This window comes from Paralichthys olivaceus, chromosome 2 (assembly GCF_024713975.1).
Source record: "Paralichthys olivaceus isolate ysfri-2021 chromosome 2, ASM2471397v2, whole genome shotgun sequence".
In the NCBI taxonomy this organism is placed as follows: Eukaryota; Metazoa; Chordata; class Actinopteri; order Pleuronectiformes; family Paralichthyidae; genus Paralichthys; species Paralichthys olivaceus.
The window spans coordinates 21,944,271-21,957,757 of NC_091094.1; the positions used below are offsets into that span (position 1 = coordinate 21,944,271).

Here is a 13,487-nt window from a genome sequence, read left to right on the forward strand (position 1 = left end):
GGCAAAACAGATGGAGGAGAAATTAGAAAGAGGAGCGGATACAAAAGAGAGAGCAGACATTTTTGTTTAAATGCCTATAATAGAGGATCATAGCTCACATTATGTTAATGCAGCTCTTATTCCACACTGTGTCTTCTCATATGAAACTCTATCTGAACTAATGGATTTGTTCAATTAAGTGTTTACCCATGCAATTTAGGTTCTGATAATTCACCAAATCTGGGTCCCTAATACGCAATTAGATAAGTACTGTAATTAAAGCAGTGGTAGAAATAATCTTTGGCTAATGATCTTCGTTATATTGCAACGAGAAACAAGTCCCCCTCCGAACTAACTCTGGAGGAAACTTGGTAACAGCTGCAGAGCCCGCAGAAGAATTTACAGTGCATTAGGATCCATGTCCCTCTCTTTCGGGATTTATCTGGCTACAGAGGGAAGGACACTCAAAGGTACACACACACACACACACACACACACACACACACACACACACACACACACACACACACACACACACACACACACACACACTAAAAGCTCTCATTGTCAGACGATAATCTGGGTTTCCTCTTGTGAAGCGTTAACTTGTTTATGGTGTGTGTCTGCCAGCTGCTGTTCACTTTAATGGCTTCATCATCATGGGGTTTGAAGCCATGTCCAAACACCCCGATTCCTCTCTTCCTCCCTCTCTCTTACTCTCTCTCCCTCCCCTCCTATCCCCCGCAGTACGACTGGGCTGATAAGCAGAGAACAAATTAAATATGCACTCCCAGTCTCTGGTGAGTGGGCTCCTCCATTTCATTTTCACCCCAAGCTTTAGCAAAAACACCAAACACAAACCGTCCAAGCCGCACTGTCAGACAGCCAAACAAAATATGCTCTCTCTCTCTCTCTCTCACAATGGTGCTGACTGTAGAGAAGGGGCACTTCCCAAAATGGCCACTCTCTTTAAAATGCAATGTGGATCCACTGATAAGCCACGAGAGACACAGGCTTCAAGTCATCTGAAGGATTTTGTAGTTACAAAGAGGGTGGAAAAGAAAGCAGGGCAAATTGACTCATAACGTGACAAAATGTGTCGTCAGGATTGTGGATTAAGGCTTTTTAGGTCTTTATATACTAAACTGATGTGCTCTGCCTATTGAAACGGTCTTTTAACCTGTTCAGCAACAGCAGGTGGAGATACATTTTCTGAAGACCTGCCAATAAGATGTGCAGGATCAAAACAATCCCCCAAATTGTCAATGCTAAAAAATGATTAATATATTCTTAAACAGCATATCTTTGTTCATTTGAGACTGTGTAACAATGGTCACTGTGGCCACAAGTGACATGTTTATGTCCTAAACGGACAGAGCCGTCTATCTCTACACTGAATTCATTTTGTCTGTATTTGTGCACGTCCTTTGAGAGCTAACAGATACAGACCAAACAGACAAAATGGAGCAGTGGGGGATGGATGTTTTGTTTAACAACCATCCAAAGTAAAGGATGCAAGGAAGTATGTTGGCAGGGAAGGTTCCATTACTTTAAAAACGGATCCAACTTAAATGAGCCTTTAAAAGATGATGACAAATGTAATAAAAATATAGAGGTAAATGAAATTACTACTGCTCATTCTGATTTTTTCTTTAAGTTTAAGTCAATGAATATACAGTTGGTTTACTTTCTATCTAACTGAGTGATGACCGTTCAGACGCACTCCAGCTCCTGCAACATCAAAAATCACACACCCAGTATTCACTGGTGATTCTAACTGACCTCAGTTCAGTGTAAAACCAGACCACACAGCACTGTTTATAAACTGAATGGCTCAGCAGTTAATTTTAACACATCATCACATTATAATTGTTTCTGTGGCTTACACAGTCTTTGACTAAGCTTTTAAACAGGAAGCAGAGAGAAAGTCAAGTATTGTGTATCATGTGCTACTGAAAGTGTTTGTGTGGATTCAGTATAGTCAGGTCACAGTCACAGCCTGCACTGGTGCACCTTTAAAAGCACTGATTTTTAAGTATGAGTAGAGAGGACTCATACAGTGAGAGGCCGTCCGTTACAAAGCATGATCTATCTTAACACTGGCTGCCATAAGTCAAACCAGACTAGTGAGGCTGTAGCAGCAAAACTCATCAGTGCAGAAAAGGTGTGTTTATAACTTCAGTTTAGTTTTTCATATGTAACAGAATACATTTTTCTAATTTTGAAAGCACACAAAAATACGTAGTGGGGAGTAGGGCGGGCTTCTCTGGTCAACAGTTTTTGTCCTTGGGGATAATAAGACTCCTGTGACATCACCATTCAAATCCACTGTCAGGGTCTTATTTAATGAGCCTGTGACGTGTCAATAGATCCCACATGTATTAATGACTGCACTAAATAAAACTACTCTAATACAGGGTCACTTCTGCATGATAGCGACCATTAAAATCCTCTCATCTTATACACTGTCTGCAGACATGTCTGGCCTTCACACGTTGGAGCTACACTTCCAGTCAGGGGAAATTAGTGCGGCTACAGCGCTGCACAGACGCTAAATCATTTAAAGAAAATACATCTGCATCAAGGTGCACTGCACAGCAGGGGAAATCTACTGCCTCCTTCCTGAAAACAGACTCAGCAAATGAAAATGTCCCATTTTACGTGGCAGAGCTGGAGCTCAACAAGACTAAATGAGCTGTTCTCTTCTTTCATGGGGCATTGGAAACGGCACTGAATGGAAATGACGGCATTAGGAAGAATAAATGTCCCAAAAACAGACTCTTACTGATATCAGACTGACATTAGTCCACTTAAGATGGCTGTTATGTCTTTGCTAGAGTGTAAGAAAGATGTAGCTGCTGGCAACAGGCGTCTATCCTCCACCTATCTTTTTATGTTACACAGACATCACGCTGCTTTTCCTGCAGTCTGCTCTTTTAACACAAATCTAAACTGAAGAGTGGGAAGCAGAGGAAAAAGTAGTGAAAGTTAATAATCACTGGTGATCCAGCTTTTCCTGCTATTTACAGAGCAGCTCTACAGGTGAAATACAATAACACATCTGTGAGCCTGTGTGTTTGAGAGTTCATTCTTTAAACCTCACAACTTTTCCAAGCTTGTCTCCTGCACTTCAGCAAAGGTGTGGTTCGCTGTGTGAAATAGTTTGATGAGAGCGATTGCAGCTACAATTGTTTCTCACACAATGACGAACATAGCAACAACATAGCACATCCACACCCATGTGGTGAAATGAATAAAAAAATCGGTCTTTTATTTTTTCAAATTAGATGCAACATATCAGCTTGGTTTAGCCCCCACAAGCAATTTCACTTAATTAGTGTGCTTAGGCTTTGTCTGAGCCTCCTGTAGAGAGCAATAAATTCTTCTCCAGTCTGTTATACACAAATAATTACTGAACTACTCCAAGTCGAGTTGCTTGTGTGGGAAGCAAATCAAAAAAAAAAAGTGGAGACTGACAATGCAGCTGAAAAGGCATCTGCTGCAAAACAATTTCTTTGTTGTGGATTTTCATGTGACAGTGAGTCATTGTCTGTGTCTAAGTGGCATAAAAACAACAAAAACACATTTTTATTCACTTTTACTCATTACCACTTTTGAGTCACACATCAGGATTTTTTCAGCTGCTCTTTTTCTTTTGACTTTTACACCCATGTACGTGTGTGTGTCTTCATTGTGTGCTCTGCGTGTCAAGGACGTGTCCGTTGAAGCAGTGCATGTCCGTTTCTGTTTGGCAGGAGGACTCTGGTCCAGAGCTTGTCCCCGGTGACGAGCGGTGACGGAGCCAGCGCCGCAGACGGAGGACGGAGCAGCTCTGAGAGGAGCAGCAGACTTGTTCACTGAGCTCTACCCCTGACAGCTGGGGAGCTCTTATCAGAGAGCACGACTGGAACTGTACTTGCAATGTGCGCTGATGACGGCCCCGCAGAGGAGACAGGGATCACAGTGTGTGACGCTGACACACTGCCTCTGAGCTCTGCTGCAGACAGCATCCGTCTCTCTCTGGAATCTCAGAAATCCAAGTGCTCACATAAAAGAGTAGCTACAATCCAGGCTGGGCCTGTCAGGCTGCGGTCAGCATTTTGATTCTATATGACGAGGCTGAGGATGGAGAGTCGAGCTACACATGGAGAAAGATACAGAAACCTAGCCCCATGCATCCACACACAAAAGCTTTGACACTCTGCATAGAAGAGTCTTTGCTTTGTTGTTCTTTACCGATAACCTCTCACAGTAAACTCACCATTAAAAAACAAACTACTCCTGACAAACCACACTCTGCTAGAGCGAAGTGGGCCAGCTGTAGCCTGGCTTCCTGTCAGACCGCCGTGAAGGTATCAGGGACCAGGGCCAGATGCCTACAGACAAACCCTGGCCACCAGAGGCCCCCGCTGGCAGGGAACACACAGAGGGGGAGGTGGGATTATACTTCCCATCTCCAATACTGATCTCCATCTTACTTTCAGGCACACCATCTTTTTTTGTCTCTCTCTGTATTTTGTCACTGTGTTGTCATATATATATATCCTTATCACACATCTTTGTCAGCTGTTAAATTTCGTGTGACAGAGACCAGGTAAAGAGCTGTCTGTAACTTGGATGCTTGTGTAACCCACTCAGTCTAAGAATAATCCACCCTTATATAATGAAAATACAGCTACAACTGTATACATACAACACACTGTCCTACTACAAAAGAATAACAGGATATGATACAGATTCTGATTGAAAATTTCATTTTTTTTTAACTGTAGCAGCAAAAATGTAATTTCTCGTGAATGGATATCAACCTACAGGTAATAAGTGGCTTGAAATCATCAGAGATTCATGAGCTGGAAAGACTGACTTTTCTTCTAAGATATAGAAATCACACTTACATGCAAAACGGACCAAAAGGATCAAGTAGAATAGGACTGACGGTTGTGACCTCCCTCCTCATCTGTTTGAAATATTTGCCTTCTGTATACCCTTCATATGTTGTGTGGAGCTAGTTACAAATGAAGTTGAGTTATATAGAGACCCCTTTGCCACATTTCATCATGTAAATATATGTTAGACGTTATAGATGTGAGAATATGCATGATGTAGTGCCTACTGGTTGTTATTGGGTTGTATTCTGTCATAAACATTATTTAAGAACGTTTAAGTATTTAAAACAGAGCATGGATCAGGCCACCTTTATTACCATGGCATGATCCACATTATTTTTGAATATATTGATTAATTATTGATTCGTATATTTTTTTTATGTAGTAAATGTCACAAGATGAAATAAGACTCCCCAGCTTTCAGCAAAAGAAAATGCACCTCAGCCTCCCTTCCTCCTTCTGGTCATTTTCATACAGTTCCTTACACAGAACAATAAAACAACTGAGTAAAGTTGTGGACTCACCGTCCTGACTGTCAGTTCTGGGGGATTGTCATTGATGTCAGTGATGGAGATAAGAGCTGTGGCTGTGTTGGACAAACCAAAGTTCAAGTTGCCCTCCATGTCTGTCGCCTGGACGATGATAGTGTACTGAGACACTTTCTGTTGAAAGAATCAGAGAAAGAGAAAACACACTCAAATTAATATTCCTCCCATGTGACAATGACACACTGAGTCATAAATGAATAAATATATTAAGTGGATGAATGCATGAATAAAATCCTCCTGAACGTCTAGTGATATTTGCACATTGGAGTCTGTTTGAGCACCTGATTTGTTCAATAACAGATCAAGTAAACAGCACAAGCACACACACACACACACACACACACACACACACACACACACACGCTAACAGCCACTCATACACACACACACCGCTAACAATCACTCATATACACACACACACACACACACACAAACAGCCACACACAGAGCAATGTGTTGGGAACAGGCTCATCCATTATTGCCTAAAAGTCTTTGTGCTGTGTGAACATGAACCTGCATCATCAGTCATTTTAATGGAGGCACTGCCACTTCAAGACTTGCCACAGAGCTTCAGGAAATACCAGGAGGTGAACAGGCCTTATTTAGTCTGCTTATAGGAAGGGAGGGAGGGGTTCTCTTCATCTCACCCCCCTAGAGCGTTGTGCAGCACACACTGCAATATAACAAAGCCATGACAAGACACTGTCACACACCAGGCCTGACACTATTTATGGTACTGAAAGTTCAGTCTCGTCACTGGAGAGGAGTAGTGCATGTGTGTGTGTGTGTGTGTGTGTGTGTGTGTGTGTGTGTGTGTGTGTCTGTCCTGACAGTATAAGCCTCTCTGCTTTGTGGTCTTTTCCTCTTCCTATTAATCCATCTGGCTCAGGCCTCCATTGTGTCAGAGAAAAGAGAGGGAGCGAGACGGAGTGGACGTCAAGGACAGGCCAGCGTTCGCCACGCAGGGCCCGCTGCTTTGCTTAATGTCCAAAATCCCTCCCATCGAAAGCCTGATGTTTGTTTGTAGCTAGGCTAGTTTCATCAAATTCACTGCACTGCACTACTGGGTCATGCTTTTGAAACAACTTGGCGTCCAGTGGCGGGGGTGTCAGGGACTGCCTGGAGGAACAAGAGCAAACCCAGCAAAGGGCTCGCAGATGTACAGGGGGCAGTCTTTGTTCCTGATAGGCAGCAGCTTTTTTTGCTTTTATTTCTTCTACTTTTGTCTGTTTTCTCCGCTCCGGTTTATTGTGCGCTCTTTGTTAACTCACATTCTGTGCTTCTTTTGATCTCTCGCTATCTTTCTCATGACATCTTGGTTGCTCAGTGTTCTCCGTCTGTCTGTCTGTCTCTCTGCCAGTCTCTGTCTATCTTTAAATCTCTCATTTCTTTTTCACTTGTGAGGGATGCGGCTGATTGTTAGATCAGTCACACCACTGCAACCAGTTACAACAAGCATCTGGAGTCATTTCGCTTCTCCCCAAGTCACCATGAAATGCGTGGACAAGTTAATATGCACACAAGCAATCCTATTAATGAAAACTCAATACTGGCTGCCCTTTATTAGACTCGTAATGAAATATCAATACCATCTCTCCTCAAAGAGTGCTTCAGTAAATAAAGCCTGCCATGAATGTGTCCCTCTGCAGATTCATTTGGTCACATTCATCAATGGAGAAATAGCTCAAGATGACGACGTAGCTAATGGATGCTGTTCTTCAGGTGTGGAGAAGTGACAGTAGCATGGCCAGTAGGTGGAGCTCTCACACAGCAGGGGGACTAGGCAGATGACTCCTGTCCTGCAGGGCTGTATCACTCATGTGAGGGCAGTTGCAAGTTTATGGCCCTTCTAGCTCACATGTTCATCCGCTAATGCACCAGCGAAGGGGAAAAGGTGGGACACTCACACTCTTATACACACCAGGCGTACATGTGCATGAACAGCCACACACACACACACCCACACCCACCCCCACCCACTCACACACACACGCACACACACACACACACTCACACACACACACACACACACACACACACACACACACACACACACACACACACACACTCACACACTCACACACACACACGCACACACAGTCCCAAAGTAGCTGCCTGAACAAGCCAGTAAAGTGCTCTCTAATGAGTCCTATAGAAGTGCTAAACAGAAAATCTCTGGCAACAAATACAGCTTCTTGTCTCACCACCAACAGCCCAGACTCCCCCACAGGCCTCGAGCCTCACAGAAGCTGAAAGCCATCGGAGGCCACAGAAACACCTGTACGCAGAGCTCCGCCAACAATAGAAGCCATTCCTTTTTTCAAGCGGTGCAAATGAGGTACTTTACCATTGTGGAGAAAAGATACAGGGGAAAAGCTTTAGCCTATCGATGTTTGCGACTCAACAAGTGAAGCCAAACAGCAGGCAGCACGGGCAAAAAAAAAAGGTTTGGTTCAGGTTTGTAAGCAAATGGACTCATGCTCCAGAGAGACTTTATTAGCGAAAACATAGTAAAGGAAAACAGTTGGTAAGAGGACAGCGAACAAGACAATGGAGTAGAGTTATTTTTTTGGCAACACAAGTATAGTGGTGAATTAATTAAGCTGGGTGTGCATTTTCACAGACCTACACCCAGGTGAAGAGGGAGAGGGAGCGAGAGAGAGAGAGTTACCTCTGCACTTTACTTGTATTGTTTGTGGATTGTGTTCCGGCTGCTGGGCTCCTACTGACCACAGTCATTAGCTTGTCACTTACAATCTGTCTCAAATGCCCTGAGACTCTCCCTCTCTCTCCCTCTCTCTCTCTCCCTCAGTGACCCCCACAACAGTTTCAGTTCAGCTGAAATAAGCTCTATTAAATTTACTGGATTAGATTTGATGCCATTCCATCTCATTTCATTAGATCTTAGTTTAGTTCAATTCAGTTCAATCTATTTCAGTTCAGTCCAGTTCATTTACACATCCTCTATCTCAGTAAATGTAGTTACTCCCGCCAAGAACGGTATGTTTCATCAACGTTTGTTTGTCTGTTTTTTGTTTGTTCTGGATCCCAATTTTTTTTTCACTTTCTATAAAATTGTGATATAGGACGTTTTTCAATATTTAAATGAGACTGAAATTTAAGAGTTTGGCAAGTTGGTGCAGATCCATATTAAAATCTGGATCTAGTAGATTTAAATGTGGTTTTATAAGGAGGGAAGAATCCTTAAGGTTTTATGGCCGATCCAGATCATGGGGCGATTTCACTTTCTTAAACATTGCGAGATCAATCATTTTTTTGATAGTTATTCTCAGAAAAAAATGATGTGCAAATCTTGATAAAAACATTCAGATATATTTAGGTGGTTGGTACTGATGAGTACATTTTGGTGAAAATCCAAATGAAAATCCAGATCTAGTGGATTTTAAATATTTTCATAAGGGGGTTAGTCTTTCTCCAGCTGTTATATGGTAACAAATAGAACAAGAAAACTGCAACTACCGCCAATAACAAACTGAGATAATGTCATTGATTTATTTGTTAAAAGGATTATGCAATATTTACTGAACAGATTTCCACAAAACTTGGTGCTGGAATGGGGCCTGCAGAAAACATTCAATTTTAGTGCAGATGTGGGTTAAGGAGCAGATGCAGGAATGTTTTCATAAGTTTCCTTTCTTATTTTTATGACAAATAAATCATTGTGGTTATCAGACCACATCCTTGTATATGTTTCTATCATAGGAACTAGAGAACCATGGGGATTGGCCTTGTGCGCTCGACTGAGTGCCTGTCTACTTACAAGTAAAGCACTGGCCACTGTGGGACCTCTGTCATACAGAACATCTTTTACTAGTTAGTTCCAAAATATTGCAGAGAAGCTTGTTTTATTTTTTACTTCATCACCCATCCCTCTCTTCATCCTTCGTTCTGATGTCTCTCATGTTGGGTTGAGGACACAAGCAGCTCCAGACTGGTTTGAAGACAGCACAAGCCCACAGAAACTTAATGCAAGCAGCATGCAGATCTCTGAAAGCTCTTGTCTGAATCCAATTGTAGAAATATTCACAACGTAGGTAAATCTGAGATATAAACTCTGAATCCTCTTGGTTATACACGCCTCCACGTTTACAGCTCAGAGTCATATACTGGATAAATAAAGGCTGTGAGTCACATAAGAATAAAGCTGCTAGAATAAAACACAGACTGGGTGAGGCATTTAATTAATTGTCCAACTGAGCATTACAATACTGAGTAGTGGACAGACTTATTGGCTCCAGAATGTCACAAACAGACAAAAGAATATGAAGCAAAAGGTTATTTTTTTAGCAGGAGATCATGTCAGGTGTGACCTCTCTCTTCAAAGAGCTAAAAGATGAGAAAGGTCTCTAGGACTTTAACAGAATAACAATTCAAATGACATTATACAAAAATGTCAGCCAACAGCACACTGTGCAAACAATATTGTACAGTTGCTCAGATCACATTCTAAACAGAGGAACAAAGGAGCAGCCGTGAGTCTAACTCCTCCAATCCAAGGAAGCAAAAGGAGAATGAGATGGGCGGAATTTGGACTGAATTAATCAATAGTAGTCATAGTGCTATCAAGCTGTCAGAAGCTTAACTGTAGAAACAGAAAGAGAGGGATTAGGAGAGATCCTGAATAAAATAAAGCTGCCAATGGGTTTGAAGCAGCCACCTCACCAGTCATATCTGATACAACGTTAAGATCTCTGTGCAGTGGTTATTTGAGGACACGCCAATGTGGTTTAAAGAGGAATGTTCACATCAAATCAAAAGAGGGGGAAAGTTTGTTCTAGATTTTAGATGAACTGACACTGACATGACAGACACCAAACATGATTTAGCATTCAATAGGGCCTTACCCTGAGAGGGGAGTTGGCCACATGATGTAAAAATATTGCACCAAAGGTAATCGGGTCTGCACACAAAATTTGGAAATTATATTTGGGCTCAGTCACATTGGCTGGGCTCTCTACCTTCTTTTTATACTGCACGTGCCTGTAATAGGGGAAAACATCGGGCCTGGGTTGGGTTTGGACACAAAAAACAGAACGCCTCTCAAGTTCAGGTCATTTTCTTTCTCATGGGGCTCAGTCGGCTTACTGCCTAAGCCACTCTGCTGTCTACGGAGTCTAACACCTGACAATGTATTTGGCAAAATATTAATAAAATACACTTTCATCATATCAGATCTAACTTTTGATTATTTTTATTGTCCTATACTCTATCAACACTGATGTGTCTCTAAATTGTAGTTATAATTGGCGTTAGCAGAGTCTGTCATTATTAAATCAAATAGAAAAAATGTGCACATGCACGAGGGACTCATAGGAAATGAGATTACGGAATTCTGTAGACAAGATATTGTGAGTTAATTATTTTTTCAACTCATCGACTGATCAGAGAAAATAACTATAAATAATATTGTGAATATTTATCTAATAGCTGCGGAAAAGAGGAAAATATTTGACCTAAGTCCAAGATAGAAAATTATCATCTGCAAGTGGAAAGTGGCAAAAACTCAAGTGGTATAAGTGAAATTATTCACTCTTTTCTGAAGATAAAAAGGTCAAATTCAATACTCGCTGTGTGAGTAGATCTTTTCTCGACTGAATGTTGGCTACAAGCAGTCAACATCCACCTACATGCATCCAGACTCTTCATTCAGCAACACGCTCACAATCCTCTGAAGGATGTGTTTTCTTGCTCCTGGAGATTGAGTGTAAGGCGGCAAGTTAACATCACTCAGTGTCTCAGAGACAATAAAGCCCCAGGCCCATTTCAGATGCCTGCTCTCAGCCTCTATCCTCAGTCAGGCTCTGGAGAACTTAATAGAGCCAGGCTGTGGGCTCTCATGTCCTTCAGGCAGTCCAGGCGATGTCCTAATCGAGGGTGAAACAGTCCAACGTGAAGCTGGCATCAGACCGACGGACAGCCTGGCGCCAGCCCACACCGCACCATGCCACACCAGAGCGTTCCAACCCAGGGCTCATGGGAGAATTGAGACAGCCTGGGGTAATGAAAGACAACAGCTCTGCCTGCCAGTGGAGCTGGTGCCATGGAGGGAGGGCACCAGGGGGAACATCCACGCCAGCTGTGGCACCCTGACATCTCCCTCTATGCTACCTGCTGCATCAGAGTCATACTTCATTACATATGTAGTTTTCTAGTGGATCCTGGTGGATTCATCTATTTCTACTAAAACATACAACATATTTCTCTTTGTTCATTTCTGGGGAGCAGCTCAATTTGACATGAATATATGCAGGCATATATGAACATCTTTGCTTTTGCCTGAGCCTGTTCAGTCGCCAACACAAAGATTTCTCACACCGTCCATATTGTTTATACTTATCGTACAATGCGTTATGATGACTGAATAAAACTCAATCAATCAAGAAGATACTTCAATCAGGCACAACATTAAAACAAGTAACTGGTTTAGTTTATATATCAACACCAAAAATATAAACATTCACCTTCACCTCCTGCAATCGTAATTTGAATCTTAACTTTGGCTCAAGAGGTAAAGTGGGTCGTCTTCTAACCAGAAGATCAACGGGTTGATCCCCGTCTCCCCATTCTGTAAGTGTGGCAACATACTGAACTTCAAATTTCCCCTGACGGCAGTAATGGCAGTGTATGAATGATGTGTCATAAAGAAAGTGCTGCACATGCACAGAAGCATGGATGAAGTAACTGTGCTGGAAATTGCTTTGAGTGGTCCTCTAGACAAAAGTGGTATATAAATATGGACCAGTTACAATAACCACAGTATATCTCCATATCTCTCAAAAGATAAACACCAGAAATTCAAAAGATAACCACACACAAGTAGCCATGCTATACTTAATACATATATCAGCCTATTAGCCCGTGAGATGACATGAGATAATGATGCATTATTGTGCGATCATGTCACATCTTCCTCTGTATGAAAGGTGCTATACAAATCAAAATTAATTGATGTGGTGTCATAATTAAGGAATTAATTAATAATAATTCCTTGCCAGGAAAATTCACATGAATGCTATCTCTAGTCAGAAAAAGTCACAGAGCCTGCAACAATAGAAAGAGGAGTCAAGATGTTGTTTAAACACATGAATACAAGACATTTTATTTACAGCGTCCATGTGTCTCCATATTCTGACTTCCGAGCACAAGAACACACCCAGAGTCAGAGTGAGCTGCTTCTCCTCAACACCAGGGAACCTGTTTCACCCCTTAATTAGCACATGAATATTGCAGTTACACAGCAACATGTTGCATGTGGATTTGAGGTGTGAGAGAGAGAGATGGGACAGGAAACAGAGAATATAAAGTGTGTGAAGCAAAGGTGTTTATTGGGCATTGTCTCTAGAGTGAGAATGCATATTCACATTTTTGTGCAGATGCAAGTCTTGAACCCTTGTGACTCCTGGGATCAGGTTTATCATACTTCTTCCCGCCATGTGTGAGCTTTACTGCTTCTACCACTACAACCATAGCTGCACGGGAGTGTGTATGTGGACACGTGCCCATGAGTCTGAGCATGTTTCTATGTTTATGCTGACGACCTTGACAGCAGGTGGGTGAACTCCCAGGTGTGTCCCAGTTTTAGTGGGAGGATCAGAGGCAGGTGGGACTGAGCCTGGCTTGATGTGTCCAGATTAATGAGCTTTCTCTCACTCACATCAGCTGCTACTACCGCGGCCCGGGCCAAGCTGGAAACAGGGACACAGAGCTGGCCCACGTTCACTAAACTCATTTATATTGTCACACAAATGTAGCAGGCTATCATGCCATGCCAGCTCTCCATAAAATTTGGATAAGGAATGAGCATTGATGTATTGTATTCCTCTGTTTTCAAAACCTGTTTCTGTTCTTGAGATTTTAACTGTAATCATTCTCCAAATACGCTTGCCTTACTGTTAGTGAAGTGTTTTAATGTCCAAAGTGATCTCTAGTGCCGAGATGGACCAGCGGGACTTCCCAGCATAAAAACATAATGAAACACTTTCATGTGCGCTTTTAAATCTTTGCAACAAAGCTATGACAATGATCCTCAAAATGACAGCATATAAACCGGAAC

General features: G+C 42.1%; 1 protein-coding gene across 3 annotated transcripts in view; it reads right to left on the reverse strand.

The window, feature by feature from the left end:
• The window catches only part of cdh4 (cadherin 4, type 1, R-cadherin (retinal)), a 194,093-nt gene that overhangs the window by 16,541 nt on the left and 164,065 nt on the right, over positions 1–13,487 (reverse strand). For all 3 annotated transcript variants that reach the window (XR_011238831.1, XM_020086318.2, XM_020086319.2), the window contains exon 9: positions 5,390–5,527. Coding sequence is in view for 2 of the 3 variants with exons in the window: in XM_020086318.2 (XP_019941877.1) it covers positions 5,390–5,527 (138 nt within the window). In the remaining variant the exon portion in view is untranslated. The remainder of the gene's footprint in view (positions 1–5,389; positions 5,528–13,487) is intronic.